The sequence below is a fragment of the Pavona decussata genome, unplaced genomic scaffold, assembly GCF_977016875.1.
Source record: "Pavona decussata unplaced genomic scaffold, jaPavDecu1.1 SCAFFOLD_602, whole genome shotgun sequence".
In the NCBI taxonomy this organism is placed as follows: domain Eukaryota; kingdom Metazoa; phylum Cnidaria; class Anthozoa; order Scleractinia; family Agariciidae; genus Pavona; species Pavona decussata.
In genome coordinates, this window is record NW_028145860.1 from 403,098 (window position 1) to 424,540 (window position 21,443).

Consider the following 21,443-nt stretch of genomic DNA (forward strand, 5'->3'; position numbering starts at 1 on the left):
TTTTCAGCCCCAAACCATTTTCCGCCACCTGTTTGGCTAAAAGGACGCAAAATTCTGTTCCCTGTGTCAAACCTATCGTTTGTCAAACATTCCATTTTCGCCCGAAACGGCTCAACGTGCGATCAGAAGTTCTTATATTCTAGTTGTGTATTTCTGCCAACGATCAATTCAATTCAATTTATTTGCCATTAACAAAAAAATACAACATAAATACATTATAGACGACACACAATATTCTTACTATTACAATATTCATACTTGACTATTTACAATATTAAATGTGTTAAAGGCTAGGAAGCCTATATAGAAGCCGGGGGCTTATTAACTATAGGCTTCCTAGAACTATTGGATAAACCATAGAAGTTAAGGGTACTGATTGAAATTTCCAATTAATTTTTTTTTTTTAAAAGAAGAAAAAAAAAAAAAAAAAAAAGGAAAGGAAGAAAAAAAAGAAAAGGTAAAGAAAAGGTGTGTAGCTCAACAAAGAGTCAATTTAACTTAGATAGAAGGAATTTTTTAAGTCTTTTGCCAAACAAACTGATAGTTTCACTGTTTTGAATTTCACGACTTAGCGAGTTGAAAAACGAAGGACCTTGAAACCGAATTGAGAATTTTCAAAGATTAGTTCGACAATAAGGTATATAGAAAAGGTTGGAATTTCTTGTTTTATAAGAATGTATTTGACTTGCAAGAGTAAACATATCACGAAAATAATTTGGAAGTAAGCTTCTTTTAAAAAAGTGAAGTAAAGTAAAATAAAGTTGTTTTGTGCGGACATTAATATCATGAGATCCAAGTTGACTTTTCCAATTCCACTCCATTGAAATGTTTCGCAATAATTATTATTTCCCTACCGGCCCCACCCTGAACGCAAAACCTCTTCCCAGAACCCAACGCGCTTGAAACCTCCAGCTAATAATCATGGGTGATTGTCTGCCAAAAGCAGCATGGCGGAGTATTTGGCGTCCATCTTTGGAACAGAGAAGGACAAGTAAGTGAATTCATAGCGGCTTTTGATCACTGTCAAAGTTTTAGTATAAGGAAGTTTTGATTGTTGAAGCCATCTTGCCGTACATTTGTGAAAAGTTTGTTTCCTGTGCCCACTTTGATGAAAACTCGCGTAGACTTAGACACAAATTGGAAAGCGTGTTATTTTACGCGATTGAGTACGCTCATTTAAAACGAAGGGGATCATGAAAGTTGAAGCTTAAGTCCATCAAAATCGCAGACCCAATGAAGTCAGCATTTTAAAATAATGGGAACTTATAACTTCTGCCCAGCAGATGATTATCCTTCAAATGTTATTCAACGTAATTCATTGCTATCGAAAACTGAAGGCCCGGTTCCAGACGCCGTACTTCACATGAGCCGAATCGATTCGATTTTGGACGACTCATGCGAATTACAGCGTCTGAATCAAAGCCGATGTACAGCCATTATTCCCAGCGGAGCCGATCCGAATTATATCGACCGTTCTGAATTGATTCAGACACCATAGCTCACATGAACTTAATTCATTGAATTCGATTCGGTTCATATGAAGTACGACATCAGCTCCGGGCCTTGGAATGATTTTCTTTGGCAAAAAGTTGTGTTCTATTAGTTCTGTGCGGAGAGCAAAGTGTATTGATCATTCATTTTCCAGTGATTTGTGAAAATCTCCATTTGTTTAGAGTAAATTGCTCTTTCTACTTCAAAATTGGAGCATGTCGACATGGAGAGCGATGCTCGAGACTTCACAACAAGCCAACTTTTAGTCAGGTGAGTACGTTTCTTTTTTGGCAACACTTTCTATGATAAGGGTATTATCATTTGTCTCACAATGTATAGTACTGGCCACAGGGATAGCAAGAACTACAAGCTTACAAATGCATGCAATATGGCAGATTTACGCACGCATTACACACGCATAAATTTTTACACTATTACATGCACCTAAAATTACACGCAGTCTGGATGTAATTTGACCAGATAGAAATCGCCTTGTCCATCACATGCAGTTTGCAGGTATTTTTTCACTTAACAATGTACATGAATTTGGACAAAAGCTTCTCGCAATTTAAGCAAAAGGAAGGTAGGAATCTCCGAGGATCAGAGTCCGTATTTCAATCTTTGAGAAATGCAGCCTCGTTTGTATTCTTAGGATAAGTTGTTATCTTCAGATTATTTCTATAAACCGTCAATAAACCTAAAGCTGCGATTTAAAACTCTTTGTAGTCACTTTGAGTTGTAAATCACAATGTTTTGACTGCTTACTGCTAGTCTTCATCAGGCGATGAGGTTGACTGGTTATAATATTATTGTATCTACGTGTACCACAGTGAACAACAACAACCTTCTTCTAGACTTTGTATGATATAATACGGTAGGTTAGTGCAAGGGAAGGGGTGTACGATTGTTTTGCTACAAAGTCGTTTCGTTACATGGTTGTTTCGCTACACCGTTACGTATGAAAATGTGATTATTTCTCGTTCTTTTAGTGAGTTTGGGTGGAATATTATCTTAGCTGTTTAAGACTGCATTTCATAGTGTTTGTGCGAGGATTAAATTGAGTTCAAATATAAGATGATAAGTCAATTTTAAAATAAAATGACCGGTAAGTTGGGAGGGCAGTTGGTGTTCACAGGCAGCCATTTTTTTTTAATAAGAGTTGTTTTTAAACCATGAGATTGACAATGGACAGACAACTTTTTGAGTAACCAAGTGGTCTGATCTTGTGACCAGAGGCACAACTCTACCTAGGATGAAAATGGTACAGTTAAAATTTTGGATACATTAGATTTTGTTTATACATGAACGAATCAATAGGCAAAGTCCAAAATCACTTCTGCCCTGCTAAGACGACTTTTCCATCTGAGGTGACTTTTCATTCAAAAAGTCCATCCTTCATTCAAAAAGTCCATCCCCGTCCATCCTTTGTTCATCTTGTACTATGAAAGCAGGGTTGTCGCTAAGCGCCGGCTGCCGGCGAAATTCGCCGGCTGGGAAAGAGGTCATCGCCGGCTGAATTTTGGGTGGCAAACACTCGGTTAAAAGGGCAATGAACAGTTCTTTAGTTACCCACTAGCAATTGTTCGATTTAGAATTATATATTCTAAGTGAAAAGGTTGAATAAATTCCTGACTACCTTGAGTATCGATGCCATAAAGTAATCGAAATAAAGTCTTGTTTAGAGAACTTGTTTACGGTGTCCTCTTTCTGTTTTCTGCGTCCGCCATCTTGTCAACACGAAGTTTGGTAGCCCCCGCATTCAAGGCGTTGCGAAAGATTGGAAACGAGTTTGTTACCAGGTATTTGTGTATTTGTGTCTGATCGGAGAAAAAAGAAGTCTTTCTCTGTAGCATGACAGAGGCAAAAAAAACATGAAGGAACTTCTTCGTAATGTTTTAATACAGCTTTTAATTGGTTAAATTTTATTGTTTATAACATGTTTATGCTTATGAATAGCAAGAAGAACTGCATGGGCAAACGGAGGAACAACTGAACAAACCAGAAACCAAAAACCAGAAACGTAAACGGTCCGCCGAGTGCTCGCCGGTGAAAACGAACGAATGAGAAACCAAGTGAACGAACCTGCGAAACTGGATGAACAGCTGAACGATCGAGTGGACAGCTCTTTTGTTTGCAGTTCTAAGCGTTTATAAGAATCGATTCTCTGATATTCTAGTGCAAACTTAAAAGCACTTATCTTTTCGGAACGAATGGGAAGCGTTGTAGCTTTCGTTCTCATTACTTGAATGTTAAGTAAATATTCAAAATCTTACGCACGTATTTTCATTTTTAATGTTAGAGTATACACGGCATTCATGAAAAATGGGTTTTAGTTAGATTAGATTAGTTGTAGTTAGGTTTTGAATTTTGTTTAGGAGAGTTAGGTTATTTCTAATTTGTATACTCCTGATGGATTTTACCGTGTCCAAATAAAGAACTATTCTTCTAGTGAGCTCACCAAAAAGAGAGTTAAGAAAACAGCATACTGTAGATTGACGAACTGAAGTAAAACAAAGCACTGTCTGCTCAGAAGGTCTGTCATTCTCCTTAGGGGCACAGTGAACAGACCTGGTAGAGAGTTCAAGGAACGCCAAATAACGAAAACCACACGAAGGAAATATGGAAACGTCAGTGCGAGGGAGAAATTTTTGAATAAATTCAGGGTGAATCTCTGTACCACACGTTTCAAACAGCGGCACCACAGCTGACCTTCTCTTTAATGGTTGTTTCTTTTTGCATAAAAGAGCCCCTAGATTTCTCCAGAGTGCACCAAATTGAATTAAAATTTTCAAATTTTCCTGGGGGAGGCCCCCGATACCCCTCTCCCATACCTACCCCTCCGTCGGCTCCGCCAATGGCGGAAGGCACTTCGCGCCTTCTTTAGCCGGCTCAATTTTTCAGCTAACCGGCAGACAAATTTCTTAGCTACAACCCTGTGAAAGTTGCCAATAACTTATAAGAACTTTGTTATCACATAATACTCCTTCTCAAAATAATGATGTGGCTACATAGGAGACTATGATACTGATATGAATACCAGCTGATGCGTTATGTAATACGGTAAACACCCATATAAAGGAACAAGTGAATTAAGAACTTCCAGGCTGAAATTCATCATTTCAGACACCTGTTATATAAGAACCTTACAATAAATATATGGAGACTTATTCAGGCTGACGTTGAAAAAAGTAGGTTCTTAAATGTGGGTGTTTACTGTATTGCATGACAATCATACAATGTAGATTCCTTACCTATTTGTGACATTTTCTTGGTTCTTGATTTTCACGATTTTGTGAAGTCGAAAACAAAGAATGCAAAAATATAGGTCACTTTCAGGCAAAATTGAAGACTTTGAATGCCTTTTCTTGAAATTTTTTGTAAAGCCCTGCAAACTGGTTGTGTGAGCAATTTAAAGCAGTTGATGTATGTAAAGTGGGGTTGTCATTAAGCTTCTGAGAAGTGGGCTTAGTAAGGAAGGTAGTCGGTTGTGAACCTAAGAAAGTTTCTCCCTCCACTGTGTTTTAGTTATTTTCAAAGCTCTAAGAAGCCAAGTGCTGGCCAAAACAACCTGTTTATGGCTGCTAATGCCAGCGCGGAAGAAAGTCTGCTTTTGCTTCTGATATTTGCACTTTATTTATACAGCAAGAAAATTGTAAAATGTGGTTATTTAGATGGGTACAGATACTTAATGAGAATTCTGAAGACCCAGTTGTTCCCTGTCCATGCTATAAAGAAATAATAATTATTAGGTGTATTGTTGATGACTGTAGTTTCCTTGACTTTCAGACTATTTTACTTCAAAACATGTATCAGAATCCACAGAGTGCTGCACAGGTTGCAGATGGGACAAGTGAGTTTTATCTTAGCTGTAATTGTGTTAATTTGTCACTAACAGTATGTCATATTTCATCTGTTAAATTGGTTATATACAGTAACAAAATGGAGTGATGATGGGACAAATCCATGTACCATACATACAGAGTATTTTTATGACAGATCAAATAATAGAGACAAATTGACAGCAAATAGTGAGTACACTGCACAACAGAACTGCAAATTGAACCTTTAACAGTTTGCTTGGGCTTTTATAGCTAGACAGTGTCTGCTTACTTAGCCAGTAGTTTAAGCTGTACTATACAGCAGCTTGGCTTTACACGTGTACTTAACAAGTTATGAATGAGGCCTTGATACTTTCGGTCAATGCGAATAAAATAATGTTACAATAAGCTAAGGACAACAAAGCCATAATGTTGTGAGCTAAGCTACAACGAAACTATTGATTTTGCTGACCTTAGAAGCATGACTACACAGTAGCTCCATTGAAAACAACCCGCCATGAATGGCTCAGTGAGAACGAGTAACACACGCGAGTCACGTTCCATTAACAATATTTTACTGATCTGTCCGTTAAATCTAATAATTATTTATCATTATTATATTATTATTATTATTATTATTATTATTATTATTATTATTATTATTAGTATTATTAGTATTAGTATTATGCGCAGTAAAACTATCTGTATGCACAGTATCAGAAAGCAACACAGGGCGCATAGCGTAACCTGTGAGCCAAGCGAAACTTAAAATAGCACATGAATAAATCAGTAAAATATATATACATATATAAAAGTCATAGTCTAGATGTCTGAAAGTCTAAAACTCATACAAAACTAATTCTCGGTTTTCACTGTCACGCCATTGAAAAAAAAAATCGAAACCATTCCATGATTGAAGTCAAGAAATTGACATGGTATAGAGGATAAATAAATAAGGCATCTGTCCAAGTGTCAGGTCTGTGCGGCATTCCGTACTCAAGTTATTTGACAAAATGTTCCACATAAATTTATAGAGCTTAGTATGGAAACGCCATGTTTGTGTCCCTCTGTAGGGCACAAAAATGGCGGCCCGAAATAAGAAAAAACATCTGGAGTTCACTTTTGCCAGAAAAGATGTTTGTTCGCCCTTGTGAATTTTCGAATCTTTAGATTAATATTTCTCCTCAAACTTAAATTGTTTAGAATGCTGAAAATCACCCGAAGAGTCATTTTTAAGAGACGAAAAAGCTCTGTCACGGCAGTCCTCCTGATGTCACACACGATGGAAACTCGGAAATTGAAACTGTTCACGGCAAATTTTTAAATTTTGCATACCCAAAGATGCATTCTGGTGCATTTTCAGGGCAAAAAAGTGTTTGTTTGGAGGTCATTGTAAACTGAATTATAAGCAAGTTTTCTTCAAAATATCACTCAAATAAATGCAGCAACGATTTTTATTCAGCCGATACATGGCTTGCTGAAATCTGAATTGAGTACTCACTACTTTTACTTAACTTAGACGTATTATTTATATAAAATGTTACAATGCTTCTCATACAATTGATGAGATGAGAAGGGTAAAAGCGGGCGTCAAATGACAGAAACTTCGCGGAACCTCAAATAGTTTCCGGTTCATGTTAAATGTCATTGAAACAACGCTGGATAGTAGCTAATGAACATGAAGAAGATGTATGTAACTATTAATTATAACAATTGGAATTAAAATCTGGGCAAAAATATCCACGTCCGTAATCAGCTATGTTATTGACATAAATTCGTACTTTGGAGATGAAAAGTACCCGGCGCAAACGCTAAAAGTAGCCGGTGACTTGCGTCGTTGGTTGGGTTCGTTGTTTTTTGAAAACCCTGCGTGAGCAGCGCGCGCTCTAGAAATCGCATGCGACAGTCGTAAGCAAAAGTTGTACCGTCTTAATCGGCCTTTACAGTACCACAATTTTATCATCAAAAAATTCACCATTCAAGAGCAATCACCTCCTTACAATTCTTAGGAGAAGTCCAGAACTTCTTTACAAGCTTTTTTGATTTTGAACACCCAAACATGGTTTCGGAGATCTTCAGATATCCTTAATGCTTTTGTAGTTATTTTACTTGTTAATTTTTTCCTTGGTTTTAATTGAGGAAAATGCAGTTAAATGCAGCTTTATTATTGAAAATGAAAATAATTACTTTTTAGTGCAAACTGGCATTGTTTCTGACATTTTTTTCTTTTTCCAAAGGTAGTGCAATTTCTGATGTAGAAGCTCAGGAACACTATGACAGATTTTTTGAGGTTTGTGCACATACAAAAAAATAAATAACAATAAATGGGAATTTTCATTGGCACACCTACAGAGTGGCTATTTGTTCCACTGTTTCCAGATTGAATTGGAATTTGGAAAATTAATGTTGGTTTTTGTGGAGGGAGGAAAACTAAAGTACCCAGAGAAAAAACCCTTGGAGCAAGGGTGAGAACCAACAACAAACTCAACCCACGTGTGGCGTCAACTCAGGGAATGGAACCTGGGCCGCATTGGCGGGAGGCGAGTGCTCTCACCACTACACCATCCCTGCTACCACATGTGCAATTTCAATGCTAACAGTCTTTTGGAAAGAAATAAAATTAATGTGTAAATGATTTCTCTTTTTGTAATTATTCCCGCAGGATGTATTTCTGGAGCTTGAGGAGAAGGTGACTCAATTTAATTTGCTTAAAACTCATAATTCAAACATTGAACTTGTGTTTGTTAGTTTGGTCAGTGATTTTACTCTTTTCCTTCCATTTTTAAGTCAGTTTTCTTTTCCATCCATGCTATGAGTATGGTGGAATCTGGTTGAAAAACAGACAACCTCTGGTCCATAAAAATATGTTTCTGCATGAGGAAAAAACTGCTTGAACGTAAAGTTGGGCCAAGATAGCAGCTTGTAAAACAAGGCAGTTATTAATCTGTCACATTAAATATCTGATATTCCATATTTTTTTGTTAACTTGAAGAAAGAAAACACCAAGATTTAACTACAGGCCTTTTGGGGATGCATTTGTTAAAAACTCGTCAATACAACTTTTACATGTAAATAAAACATCCAGATGCAGTTACTTGACTGTAGTCTTTTCTCTAAAGCCAATGATAACAACAAATTTAAAGTAAGCCAAACCAAGCTGTTTTACAGTTTCAATTTCAGTGATATTTTATAGATGAATGCTTCTCTAAGAGCTCAATTGAAGGGGTGCCTAGAAAAAAGCCCTAAGTGACTTCTGATCAGTTGCTAGATTCTCCTTCCAAATTGCCTTGTATTCACTTGTGGAACAAAAGGAGAATTTGATCTTACATCAAAAGTCACTTGGGGCCTTATTCCACACACCCCTTCAATTACTCCTAGTGATTGTCACGTTTTTCTTAACTTGGGGCTTTTGTGTGTGTCCTCACAGCTGTATTACTGTACCTTTCAAAAACATGCGGACTTTGTAGCTTGAGACTCAACCAACCATTATGTTTTTCACTATCGTTAATCAGTGTAGCAGTTTAAAAGTTTAAAAGCGGTACATTATTTTTTCTTATGGATAATCGAGCAAACCATGCATCACGCCTCGTGGGAGGCACTCGTGTGATTCACTCGGTTTACTATCCCTAAGAAGAACAAGGACTGCTCGTAGGCTTGGATCAACTGAATCTAAAGGTCATGATCAAGCACTGTGACTGTCGGATTTTGATGCACTTTGTTGGTTTCTGTATTTTAGTGGTAAGTCAGTTGTCGCCATAATTGTGACTGATGGCAGTAAAACACTCAAATCGTAAGCTGGGTTTTGAAGTTCAGACTTTGCATGTTGTTGAAAAGGACACTTTTACAGTCTTCACAGCCAATAATATCACGGCTTACTGACAAACGACCAATAACATCTGGACTTCATTGACCAATCAGGTTAACAACCAGAGACGTATATACCACCTACTGACGTTCCACAATTCACTTGACTCTGAAGATGACTTCCGCTCAGGTTGTCGAAACGTCAGTCAAAGTCACCACAAACAGTCCTTCTCAGGACTACACTCACCCGGATGATCATAATTTACGTACTTATAGTAATGTGTCAGCCCTTACATTGTTACATTGTCACAGGGTAGCATTTACGTCTAACCAGATGAGGCACTTTTTGAAGTAATGATAATACAATAACATAGAAACAAACAATACACATGTGGTTATGAGTATGCTTCTTGAACCTTAGTTTAGCCCTTTAAGCCCTAACAGTGATCAGCATCAAATTTCTCCTTGTAAAATCAATGCTCATTCAACCCCTGAGGTCATGAGAATTAAGGATATGATCACCCAAGGTGAAATTTTCTTGGTATTTTAATAACTTCTCCACAGTACTATTATAAGGAAAGTATGGGGACAAGATAGGAGAATCTGTTCTTTGATATTAGGGGTTAAAGGGGTAATGACAATCTTTTTTGTTTTTGGAACCTCAGTATGGAGAAATTGAAGAGATGAATGTATGTGACAATCTGGGAGATCACCTCGTCGGTAATGTCTATGTCAAGTTTCGCTATGAAGAAGATGCAGAAAAAGCCGTCAAGGACCTGGATAATCGCTGGTACAATGGTGAGGCACACATCTGGCTTTTTACACTGATATTCAAAAACTCATTAAAAATTCATAAGCCCATTGGTCGATAATACATTACATGCAGAGACTTAATATCGATAAACCTCCTCCTTATTAGTATGCGGTGTTTTATCAGCTGATAAAACACTCCTCGTGAGTATGTGGTGTTTTTCTCCTATGCTAATTTCCAATGTTCACAAAAGCATAATTGCTATGAACTCTATTGACACACGCTTTTCCAGGAATGTTTTTGAAGCCATTCAAAAAACTCGCAGCACGTGTTTTATCGGGTCAAACCCGATAAAACACTCCTGCTCGTTTTTTAAACATTGCGTAAGGTTTATAGTACATTCGTGGCACAAATTGCATCCACATGAAGGGACCTTCAGCAACTTGAATGTTAAACAATCTATCTACCGGTAATGTGGCTAACTTGTCGTCATTGTGTTACATAAAAATATGTCTGTTCACAATTTCTTAGCTCGATGTCGGGCTTCCTTTTAAAAATAGAACAGTTTCAATTTCCGAGTTTCCATCGTGCGTGACATCAGGAGGACGGCCGTGACAGAGCTTTTCCGTCTCTTAAAAATGACTCTTCGGGTGATTTTCAGCATTCTAAACAATTTAAGTTTGAGGAGAAATATTAATCTAAACATTCAAAAATTCACAAGGGCAAACAAACCTCTTTTCTGGCAAAAGTCAACTCCAGATGTTTTTTCGTATTTCCGGCCGCCATGTTTGTGCCCCTCAGAGGGACACAAACATGGCATCTCCATACTAAGCTCTATAAATTTATGTGGAACATTTTGTCAAATAACTCGAGTACGGAATGCCGCACAGACCTGACACTTGGACAGATGCCTTATTTATTTATCCTCTATACCATGTCAATTTCTTGACTTCATTCATGGAATGGTTTCGATTTTTTTTTTTTCAATGGCGTGACAGTGAAAACCGAGAATAGCAGAGATGAGTACAGAAGCTTAAGGTAGATGAGTGGAAAGAAGTCCAAGCATGCTCATTCTTATAGTCACTCACCCACATAGCAAGTGCTCTTAAAATTGAGTTTCCAACCTTGTATGTCTTTGAAAGGTTCATTGTACAGTAAATTTGTGTGCACAGTCATTGTTTTGTGGTTCTCTCTTTAGGCCAGCCCATCTATGCTGAGCTATCTCCGGTGACTGATTTCAGGTAAGGGATGATTTAAGGAGTCAAGTAAGGAACAGAATTTGTTGTCAAGTCTTAAAAAGAACAACCTGATCTTCTGAGATTTGTATATCACAAAATTAAAAACTTTTGCAGCCATGTATGCTATATGTACAGGCTAGTGTACAGTTCCCCAAATAAAATTTAGAAGTGTCCAGCTACCCATATGCTGCCTGTTTTAGGATTGTTGTTTCACTTTTTTTTTTTTTTTTGCTTATTGCTGCGTAACAACCTAACAATCATTGGGATTGCATAATCTTGGACACTTTTTGGCGTTCTAAGCTTTTGGGGACATTTCAATATTATACCACAGCGAAGAAGTAATTCATTGACTAACTCTTCTTCTGCATACTGAGTAGCATACTGAGAGAGCACAATAGTGTATTGGACCATACACCCCATACATGCAGCGTCATTCTTCCTAATTGACTGTAACAAGGTAATGAAACCATACCGTATCTCTGGCTTGATATATACCAAAGTGTTTGATATGTTATACAGCTACCTCCTTTCACGTGTAGTTTCTGCTCAACTATCTTCCATGGTAATCATCTTCCCGGGCCTGATTAGCTTCTTCCAATGTTGCTGATCCATACACCTGTTATATTAGGGTTGTCAGATCTAAGCAAACCAGTGTCAGCCTCCATTTGATTTATTTATGTTTGAATTGATGTGAATTTGTTCTCCTTTCCCTCCTGTTTTTAGAGAGGCATGCTGTAGACAGTATGAAATGGGGTAAGTTAAAAAGGATTTTTCTATCTCTCTCATTTGCATCTTTCATTTCCATCAAACAAAACGTTTTATCCAATATTTTTTGCCACCACTGGCTGTGTAAAACATTGTAACACAGTTCGGAGTTGTAAGCTCCTGAATTATGATGTAGATGAAGTTCTCCCAAATGTCTTTGACTGTGTAAGTTACTGTGTATCTGTAGAGTTATGGGAGCACTGCTTTCAAATGATCAGATACTGAAGAGGTTTTATTTTTTAAGGCTTGAGGATGTTTGCATGATACCAATTGGTGTAACTTTCACGTGAGAGGAAACTTTGTATTGCATTCACTGTTTTTACAGCAGTGCGAATTTCATTTTGTAAAGTTCTGTACATGTAAATAGGTGTACTGAAAGAAATTTAATGTGAAAAGGACATTCACTCGGCTGTGTTTACATGTCGCAAGATTGAAATCTATTTCATACCATACCAAGTTAAGAATTTTTGTCAATGCAAAACAGCTTCAGGGATGAACTTGTGTTGGACCAATACCATGTAATCGCCCCACTTCCCCTAAATTATTGTCCACATTATAATTGTAATGTGTTGCACCTTGCTGACTGTGTGATCCCCTCTGTTATGCAGTGAATGGACACAGAAGGTTTTGTTTGCACCAGTACCAAGTAATCACCCCACTTCCCCCAAAGTATCATACACATGTTATAATTTTATTGTAATGTGTTGCGCCTTGCTGACTCTATGATCCCCTCTGTTATGCAGTGAATGCACACGAGGAGGTTTTTGTAACTTCATGCATCTGAGACCAATCTCGCGGGACAGCCGGTAAGCGCGACTGGACTATTCAGCTTAATCAATTTGAAACCTAGTCTTCTTGTGTATTCCTAGAGAATGTTCTCGCGGTGGGTTTTGTAACTTCATGCACATGCGGCCCATTTCAAGAGAATTGCGGTGAGTGGCAGGCTTCATGCAAGGGTCAGGTGGTGTGTGTTCTTGCCAGGCCAAGAGAAAAAGTCGTGAGAGCATCTGTAATTATGAACGCATCCTCATTAGAAGGGTTATTATATTTTTTTGCGCACTGATATCTCCCCATCCACGTCTTTTAAAATTGTTTTAGGTACAATAGCATGTGTTTAATATGTATGTAGCTAGTGGTACAAATTATTTTTCTTGCAGAGATGGTTGTTAAAACATAGTTTACAATAATATTTGGTAGTAGCAGTGTTACAGCATTTTTTTATTTTAAATTTTGTACTGTTAGTTGAAGCACCCGGTGCAAAACCAATCTATAGATTCACTGGATTTTTCCCTCAGGAAATGTTGCCCAAATGTTTTATCCACTGTTTTAATGCTTTGTTTGCAATAAAAAGCTATGATTATGGGAAAATTTCAGCTTTTATATTTAAGGACGGTGCCAACTTTGGTTACTGCGCATACATTCTGCACATCTCGAGATACTCGGGTTTGCTATGGGTAGTGCCTACTAATACAGGGATATTTTTGCGCGGTTTAAAACTATGTGGAAAAAGCAGAACTTAGCAAGTGCTTTTGGTATCCAAAGAGAAAATTGGGGGTAACCATGCATTTTTCAGAGATATCAAAGCTTCAATATGGAGGAAAAACGCCATACATTGCTTTGTATTTTACGGCTTTTCAGAATAATTGTTGCATAATTATCTGTTAAAAATGCGTGGTTACCCCCAATTTTCTTTTTGGATTCCAATAGGTCTTGCTAAGATCTGTTTCTCCCGCATAGTCATAAACTGCGCAAAAATACTTCGGTATTAGTAGGCATCATCCTTAAATGAAAAAGAACAGTGCAAAGGAGTGGATAAAACATTGGAACAACGTTTCCTGAAGGATTTGAAGACCACATGCAAAAATCTGTTGAACCTGAGCTAAAACATCCTTAAGAGAGATGACAAGTCATAGTGTGCCAACTATGCTTTATCCATGCTTAGTAAAAACACTTACACTGTACTCCTGTGTATACAGTTTTAGAGCAAATTGGTGTGAGTTTACTAGTTCTTTGTAGAGGAGCTCCTGTTTGGGGCACCATACTAGACAAATCTTAAGTCTTTAGAAGGCAGTTTGGATGACCATGGCATGCACTTGTACATATCCCAGACAACAGTTTAGTGCCAAATTGTAAATTGATGTGACACAATGAAAGATATGCTGACAATCAACTAGACTTCGGATTTTTTTTTATTCCTGTAGGTAACTTTAAACTTCTTATGTCCTCTTTTTCCTTAATATTTGTTCATTCATTATAACAGTCACTTTGAATATTATTGTAATGAATGATCTTCCTTGTTTAGAAACATGGCTGTTAGGCTAGCCTATCAAGTTTAATTTTAGATTAGGATAATAGTTATCCTCGGTACCGGTAGTTAGTTACCCTGGGTAGTTAGTTATCCTTCAGTTAGTTACCTTTGGTAGTGTATTATCCTTGGATATGGATGTACACGCCTCATCTAGTAGCAAGAAACTGCTTGTAATATGAACAGAGGCCACAGAAATATTGTCTCCATAATGTCAAGCTCTTCCTTTTAACCCACTTGTTCTTTCTGTAACATTGCTTGAAAAGGTTTTTACTTTTGAGTTTCTTTGTGATGCCTCATCTTCTCTCTCGGTATTACTGTATTGCTTTTTCTCTTGAGTATCATCAGAAATTTTCCCAAAAAAATGATTCTGTCTTCTTCATTCTTGATCCAAGATGGCAGCTTTTCCATGATCAACTGGGCCCCGCTAATCTCATATTTTTCCTGTGAAACTATAGTTGTACAATGTGACAAAAGCCACTTTCTCTTTCTATTTGCTTTTTTCTTCATCTTTTGTGATCAATAGAATCTCTTTGTTTGTTTGTTTTTCTTTCCAAAATCTCTTATTCTGGGACTAAGATAATGGCTAGTAAACCTCAAATTTTATAGCCCAAACCTAATAATTATTTATACTTGCTAGACTAATGGCTACCGCTAAGGTCAAGCAGTGATGTATGTTGGGGTTGAAACAAATGGCATGGAATGATACAGTATGAGAGATACTGTATGAGAGAATACATTTGCTGGAAATTTGAAAAGCGAGTTTATTTGAAGCATTGCTTACAGTGTTTTCTTTTTTAAGTTGTTGACACAGACTATACCTTTTTAGAAACAGGAATTCAGATCTGGCACTTTTAACCATTTCTCAGCAAATTTGGCATTGTATGCAACTGTACAGACTTGCATTATACATGAAATGGAAATTAAGGTTAACGGAAGTAAGGTATTCTGTGTAATACAAGTCCCTTTTTCTTGTGTCTGGCAAGAACACTGGGCATTGGGATGGAAACAAGAGCGGCAATTTCAAAGACCCCCTTTCCACGTCTCCTTGGGCAAATGGGGTGCTGGCGGGTGCTATTTTTTTGCTCTACTGTTTCAGTGCAGGGATTAGATTGTTTATCTGGGTGTTCTCAAACAGTGTCATGGCAGAGGACAACAAACTGTGAATCCACTTTCTAGAAGCAAACTCTTATAACTACATCCTTAGACAAAACCACAACAAGTCTATATGTTTGTTTCTCCATTTTCATTAACTAAATACAAACACAATCATAGAAATGCTTTCCCTCTTACAAGATGTGGGAAATTATTAGCCTTATTTTGAAGTTATCAACATTAATAAATATTAGAATTTATCTGGTGATTCGGAACTTTTTAAAACTTACCTGAAAATCTGGGTGGCTTTTAACAGCCTCCTTCATGCAGTGCTTGCTTCTAACAGATTTTCGTGGTTAATTTTCCTTTTCCTTTTCTTTTGTAGGCGAGAGTTATATGGCCGTAATCGCCGCAAAAGAAGGTATGTGCATTTCCTTTTTGGTTCCCACGCTCTGAGTTTTTTAAATAGAGATGAGTCACCAGACGAACAACGTATGTTTGCCCAAGTTCATTTAGACGGATAATGCGTCCTCTAGTATGAAAACGGCCAATGACTACTAAGTCTAACCCCTCATTAGCAAGCACAAAGCAAACAAATGGACACCGGATACATGTACCAGAAACTCTTAATTGGTCATGGATCAGACTTGCATTCTCTCTCAAAACCAGCCAAAAAAATCTATGAGTTTGGGGTGGCATTTGTATACCCTTTGTCACCACAAACTCTGTTTCTTTGGTCTTATACGGTGTATGTTCAGGTTTTTGCCAGATTTTCAGCTTTTCTGTCACTATAAATGTACAGAGATGAAGAAAAATGGTCATGTGATCAATATAGCTAGGGTGTGGTGGATATGCAGTATCCTTTGTCTTAGGCCAGCCAGAGGCGGTGTGGGGGGGCACAAGTTTGCTTTCCCTTTTTTTCCTTTTGCCCAGGTTTCTTTCGCTTATTATGTCAGAAAAAAAAAAAAACCAAACACACCTGACGAAAGCAGCCATCTCATCTCCCCATTATGGCAATCACGTCACAACTGATGCCAATCCATTCATGTGTTGACTCCTTATGGCAACTCCCTTTCAACAGCTAAACTCTCTACAACAGTCACTAAGTAAATTCTGTTTTTTAAGTGTCGACATCGTAGAGAGGGCCAGCTGTTCAACTGCGCAAAAATATCCCTGAATTAGTAGGCATCACCCATAGGAAACCCGAGTATCTCAAGATGCGCAGAACATATGCACCATAACAAAAGTAGGCACCATGCTTAACTTTATGTAGTGATATATAGCTTCCTAGGGTTTCTATAGATGTGGTGATCATACAATTTTTATCTGAGAAACTCAAGTGAAGTTTTTGGAATATCTTTAACGTGTTGGTCTATCCTTAACCCTTGAACCCCTAATATCAAAGTACAAATTCTCCTATCTTGTCCCCATACTTTTCTTGTAAAAGTACCGTGGAGAAGTTATTGAAATATCAAGAAAATTCACTTTGGGTGATCATAGCCTTAATTCTCTGATCACTTTTAGGGCTTAAAATTACAAGATTTTAGAATTTTGATAATTATGAGTAGAGTTTTAGCAGATGGTATGTTAGTGAGTTATCATTAATTCGTTTTGTATTTAAGATTTTATTTTAGAAAGTTAGGCGTCCCCTATTAGCAGTGGGAATCCCCTCTGCTAGATTGTTGCTTGACACGTTAATAAAGTAATTATTATTATCATTATTATTATTATTATCATCATCATCATCATCATCATCATCATCATCATCATCATCATCATCATCATCATCATCATCATCATCATCATCATCATCATCATTATTATTAAAGGATTAAGTGTGTGTGGGATTTTTTTCTATTTATTTCAGAGGGGCTGGTGCGGCTGGTGCAAAAGAAACTTCTCCACGGTTTGTACAAAGATCGGCTTTAAACTATTGTCATGTGAAATACAGTGTTCTAGGAGCATTTCTTCCAAACAAAGAAACAAACAAACAAGAATAAAACATGAATTCAATTTGTTGCTACAGCAAAAACTTAAGAAGGTTATTGAAAACCAATTGAAGGGCTGGATGCAGAACCGCCTTATGTCGAATGTTGGGCTGTTATTTTGTTTTGTTTTTTTGTTTTTTTGGATTTGTCTTAATTTGCATCAATATTTCCAGCTGTTTTAAAGGCACTCTTTTAGTCCTTGTTGTCAAACTGTGCTCTGTAAAATTTACAGGATGGGAGGTTTTTCCTCCAACTCAACCAGAGGTTTTGGCAAAGGACGAGGTCATCCAACAGTCCAAATATTGTCAGACACTTTTCATTGACTTATTTCTAGAATTATTTTAGTTTATAAGCGTAATTCATTCCACAAATTGCGTAGTCTTTCCATGAGACTTAATCAGTGATGCTCTGAAAAATCACATGTTCACAGACCAATTTTGACTGATATGCTGTGCTACTTTCTACAGTTTTGGAAGGATGTTTTTTTATTTATTTGTAACTGTAACAGCAGATATTGGGAAAGCAAATTGTATCATACATTTGTCAGGAAAATTTACAAACATAAAAATTAAAACTGATCATTCACTTTTTTCTTTGCTGCATCCCTAAAGTGCATAAAAATCTCTCGCCTTATACTTCTCAAACTTGTTAATAATTCAAAAGCCAAAGACAAAGGAAAACATGTACCGTGACGTGTTTGGATATCTGATGAAAAACTCCTCGTTTTTGCGTCCTTAATTTCCCCTTTAAAATCAGTTTGTTTGAGAAGTTATATCAAACACTCGTCACAGTGTTTCATCGCCATATCAAAAACCTCGCAGTTCGTCAAAAATACTCCGCTACGCGTCGTATTTTCAACTCTCTTTTCTGTGGTTGATATGTGATGAAACACTGTGTTTCGTGTTTGACATATCACGTCAAGTTTAAGAGTTGTAACTTCATCATATTTCAATTTTTAATGGAAAATTGTATGACCAACGGAGTTTGGTTTATTCACACAAACCCTGTATTTCGTTCTCTATAAATCGCCATGGCTATACTACACTTGTTTACTAACTCATATGCTGTTAATTTAAGAAAACAGCAACACAAACAGGCATTTCGTGAAAATTTTATTTTCATTTCTTTTCCTCCTCAGATCTCGCTCAAATTCTCCTCCATATACTCGCCGTTCTCGGTCCAGGTCTCCTCCACCCCGCCGTCGTTCCAGGTCCCCTCCTCGCCGGGATAGATCACGTTCTCCTCGACGTGACAGAACGCCTCCACGTGACCGTGACAGAAGAGGCCGCCATTGAGAGGATCCATGACATATTATAACTTATACTTAGTTTGCTTTCGTAACTTGACTTTTTTCACGAACCGTTTCAAGATCTGTCTCTCTTTTAAAGCGATTAGCTTGTAAGAACACTTATACCAAGCCAAGAGACAGTTCTTTTTAAGTTACGAGTTTCGTTTGACCTTGAAATATGATTTGTTCCTTATTTGTGATCAGGAAAAACGATCGCAACAAAACCTCGTTCGTTTTCCTGCTAAAGACACTCTAATGTGAAAACAAAGGATTGCTTGGTTGACGAATCGGATCACTCAAAACATCGTGGCAACGAAGAAATATCGATTGATTTTCTTGAAAGGTCTCGCGTGACAGATCGAAGCTAACGAATATCCTTGCGCTTTTTTGTATTTTTTTTTTTTTTTTTTCGCTCAGCCAGTTTCCAGTTCGTGTGTTAGTTTGTTTGTTTGTTTGTTTTTTCTCGCTCTTACATTTCCAGGCAAAGATATTCACCGCTTTTTGTTCCATCTAATTTATATTTGTATTGGGTGAAATTTCTGTCTCCCTCCCCCGGAAATTGGGAAGCTGTGGTATAGTTCAGTTTTCAGTGTGTTAACATGTGATCAGTGACAATGTTTGTGCAATTTTTTTTTAAGTTACTATACTAGGGGGTGAAACGTTTGGGAAAATCGCTTAAACTTTGATTTGTGCTCCCTTAATTGGAATCTCCCTCTTGGTGTTAGACTTGCTGTAGATCAGTTTGAATAATCACCGGACTACTCTCGTTTGGATCATTATACCAGACTAACGTACTGAGAGTCGTGGCTTATGACCAGTTAGTGTAACCAGTTTTGTTTGATAACAGTTCCAAAACAGCCCGCAACACACTGAAGGCAAAGAGGGTGCGACAGTATACACCTTATTCCAAAATGGCTACCATTTTAACCATTTTGTTGGTATTCAAACCAAATCAAAAGACTATTTTACCTTGAACGAGGGAAGAAGGACTAATTCGAATGCACACAAAAGAATATGTAAGTGGAAGCCATTTTGGAATAAGGTTACTGAACTGCTTTAAACAAAAAATTTTTCCAAGTTGCGTCGTGATAAAGGTATTGAAACTTTTAAGGAGGGAAAGTTTACTTGATGCTAACAAATCATCCTTTTGTTTTCCTTGCCATCGTTTTGAAATCTCGAGAGTATATTGATTTCTTAGCTCCCAGTCTATGTAAATTCATTTTGTAGATGAGAAGTAAAAACAGCTTTCCAGGTAACGTGTGTCATTGTATTTTTTGTCCGTTCGAAGATACATTTAGTTGATGTCTTGATTTTCCTTAGGGTCTATCCGCGGAGTCACGCAAATGAAATACAGAGCCTTTCTGATAAGAGCTTTACTGTGACTTAACTAACCAGTCAAAATACAAAAACGGTTATTCAAAACCAATTGAAGGGCTGGATGCAGAACCGCCTTATGTCGAATGTTGGGCTGTTTTTTTTTTTGGCATACGGCATACGGCATTCTTTTCACCTCACATGAAGCCCAGGAGCAGGTTTTTCCGTTCAGCAACTTTTCCCATATTTAGAAAAAGTGGGTCAGGTGAAAGTGACTCAGGTGACTGAACACCCACATTGTACAAATCAGCGCCTATTAGGCAACTTTTTACACTTACATGGAGAGTGGGTTGAACTGGCAGACAGCTAAGAGCCAGAGAGAGGTGAATCTGGAACTAGCAAAAAGGGGGGGGGGGGGGGGGCAAACAAAAGAAAAGCAAACTGAACAAACTAAAAAGATCTTCGGACGCTTCATTTAATTTTATAATGGGCGTCAGTCCCAACATGAACAACGAAGATCAACGTCCAACCTTTATTCTGCGAGGGGATGAGGGGCCACAGTGATTGAGCTTAGAATTTGTATTGCCGGTTCTATTTGCTTCTCTAAAATCCACTTGTATTAGATTTCAGAATAGGCTTGTCGAAAAGAATGGACCATTAGTTTTGAAATTAAGCTTTTTAAATGTCAAGAAACTTTCCTGTCTTTCATTTTTTCTGTGTCGGTAAGAAGCCGATCGACCGTGTTCGAAATGACACTTGAAAAATATCAGCTTTTCTTGCCTGGACCTTATTCGATTTTACTCAAGAAATATAAGGCAAGGGTCTCTCGTTATAAACTCGAAAATGTAAGTGGCAAGACGTATGTAAATTAGGTCACGTGACCTGTCACGGTTTCAACATTCAAGAAAACTTTTGAACAAAAAATGGAAACACTTTATTGCCTCATGGGGGCTACCCGTAGTTTTAAAACTTTGCGGCTATCAGGTACTTAATTTCTGTGCTTGGGCCTTTTTTGTGTATTTTAAATATTCCTTCAAGTTGAAAATAAACGGCCAATTTATCTTTGAAAGTCTGTTTGTCAGCTTCATAGGCATTACACACACACAAAAAAAGAAACATATAGGTGGATTGAATTGCCGCCATGTTGGTTCCAAAAGAAAAGAAAATTTGTTCACATAGCTCGCATAAAAATGGAGGTTAACCCCCAGAGGAGAAAAATCTTATTGTTCCTAACCACCAACATGGCCGCCATGACGAAGCGTGCAATCAACCTGTATAAGATAAAATATACGACATTTCCCAAAGGGGAGAGCGCCAACGTATTTAACGGGACGAAACTGCCCATGCGAGGCGCTTCCCGACAAACAGATATATAAAAACTATATAAAAGTGGTAGAAAAAACTATTCACAAAGATATAAGTGATCAAGCCGCACTGACGCAGCACCATGTTTTCTATTTATTAATGACAGCCGAGGTGGCCTCTCTTATAAGCCTGGTGGTTTCTTGAGGTCTCTTCGCCATTGCCTTCACTTGTAAATTGTTTGATTTCTTTATTTTCTCTTTTAGTAAGGAAAATAAATGATG

The 21,443-nt window shown here is 37.5% G+C and overlaps 1 protein-coding gene across 2 annotated transcripts; it reads left to right on the forward strand.

The window, feature by feature from the left end:
• The first annotated feature begins 886 nt into the window (after positions 1 to 886).
• On the forward strand, positions 887 to 19,799 carry LOC146449199 (splicing factor U2AF 26 kDa subunit-like). Of its 2 annotated transcripts, none has more exons than XM_085101520.1 (12): positions 887 to 991; positions 1,674 to 1,761; positions 5,278 to 5,341; positions 7,547 to 7,599; positions 7,972 to 7,998; positions 9,779 to 9,911; positions 11,063 to 11,105; positions 11,826 to 11,855; positions 12,611 to 12,673; positions 15,653 to 15,688; positions 17,135 to 17,173; positions 18,394 to 19,799. In XM_085101520.1, the coding sequence occupies exons 1-12, from the start codon at positions 948 to 950 to the stop codon at positions 18,548 to 18,550; spliced, it is 777 nt and encodes a 258-aa protein (XP_084957646.1). In that variant the 5' UTR covers positions 887 to 947; the 3' UTR covers positions 18,551 to 19,799. The 2 variants fall into 2 exon arrangements, with proteins under 2 accessions (XP_084957646.1, XP_084957647.1); XM_085101521.1 differs by lacking the exon at positions 12,611 to 12,673 and adding an exon at positions 12,737 to 12,799.
• The last annotated feature ends 1,644 nt before the right edge of the window (positions 19,800 to 21,443 follow it).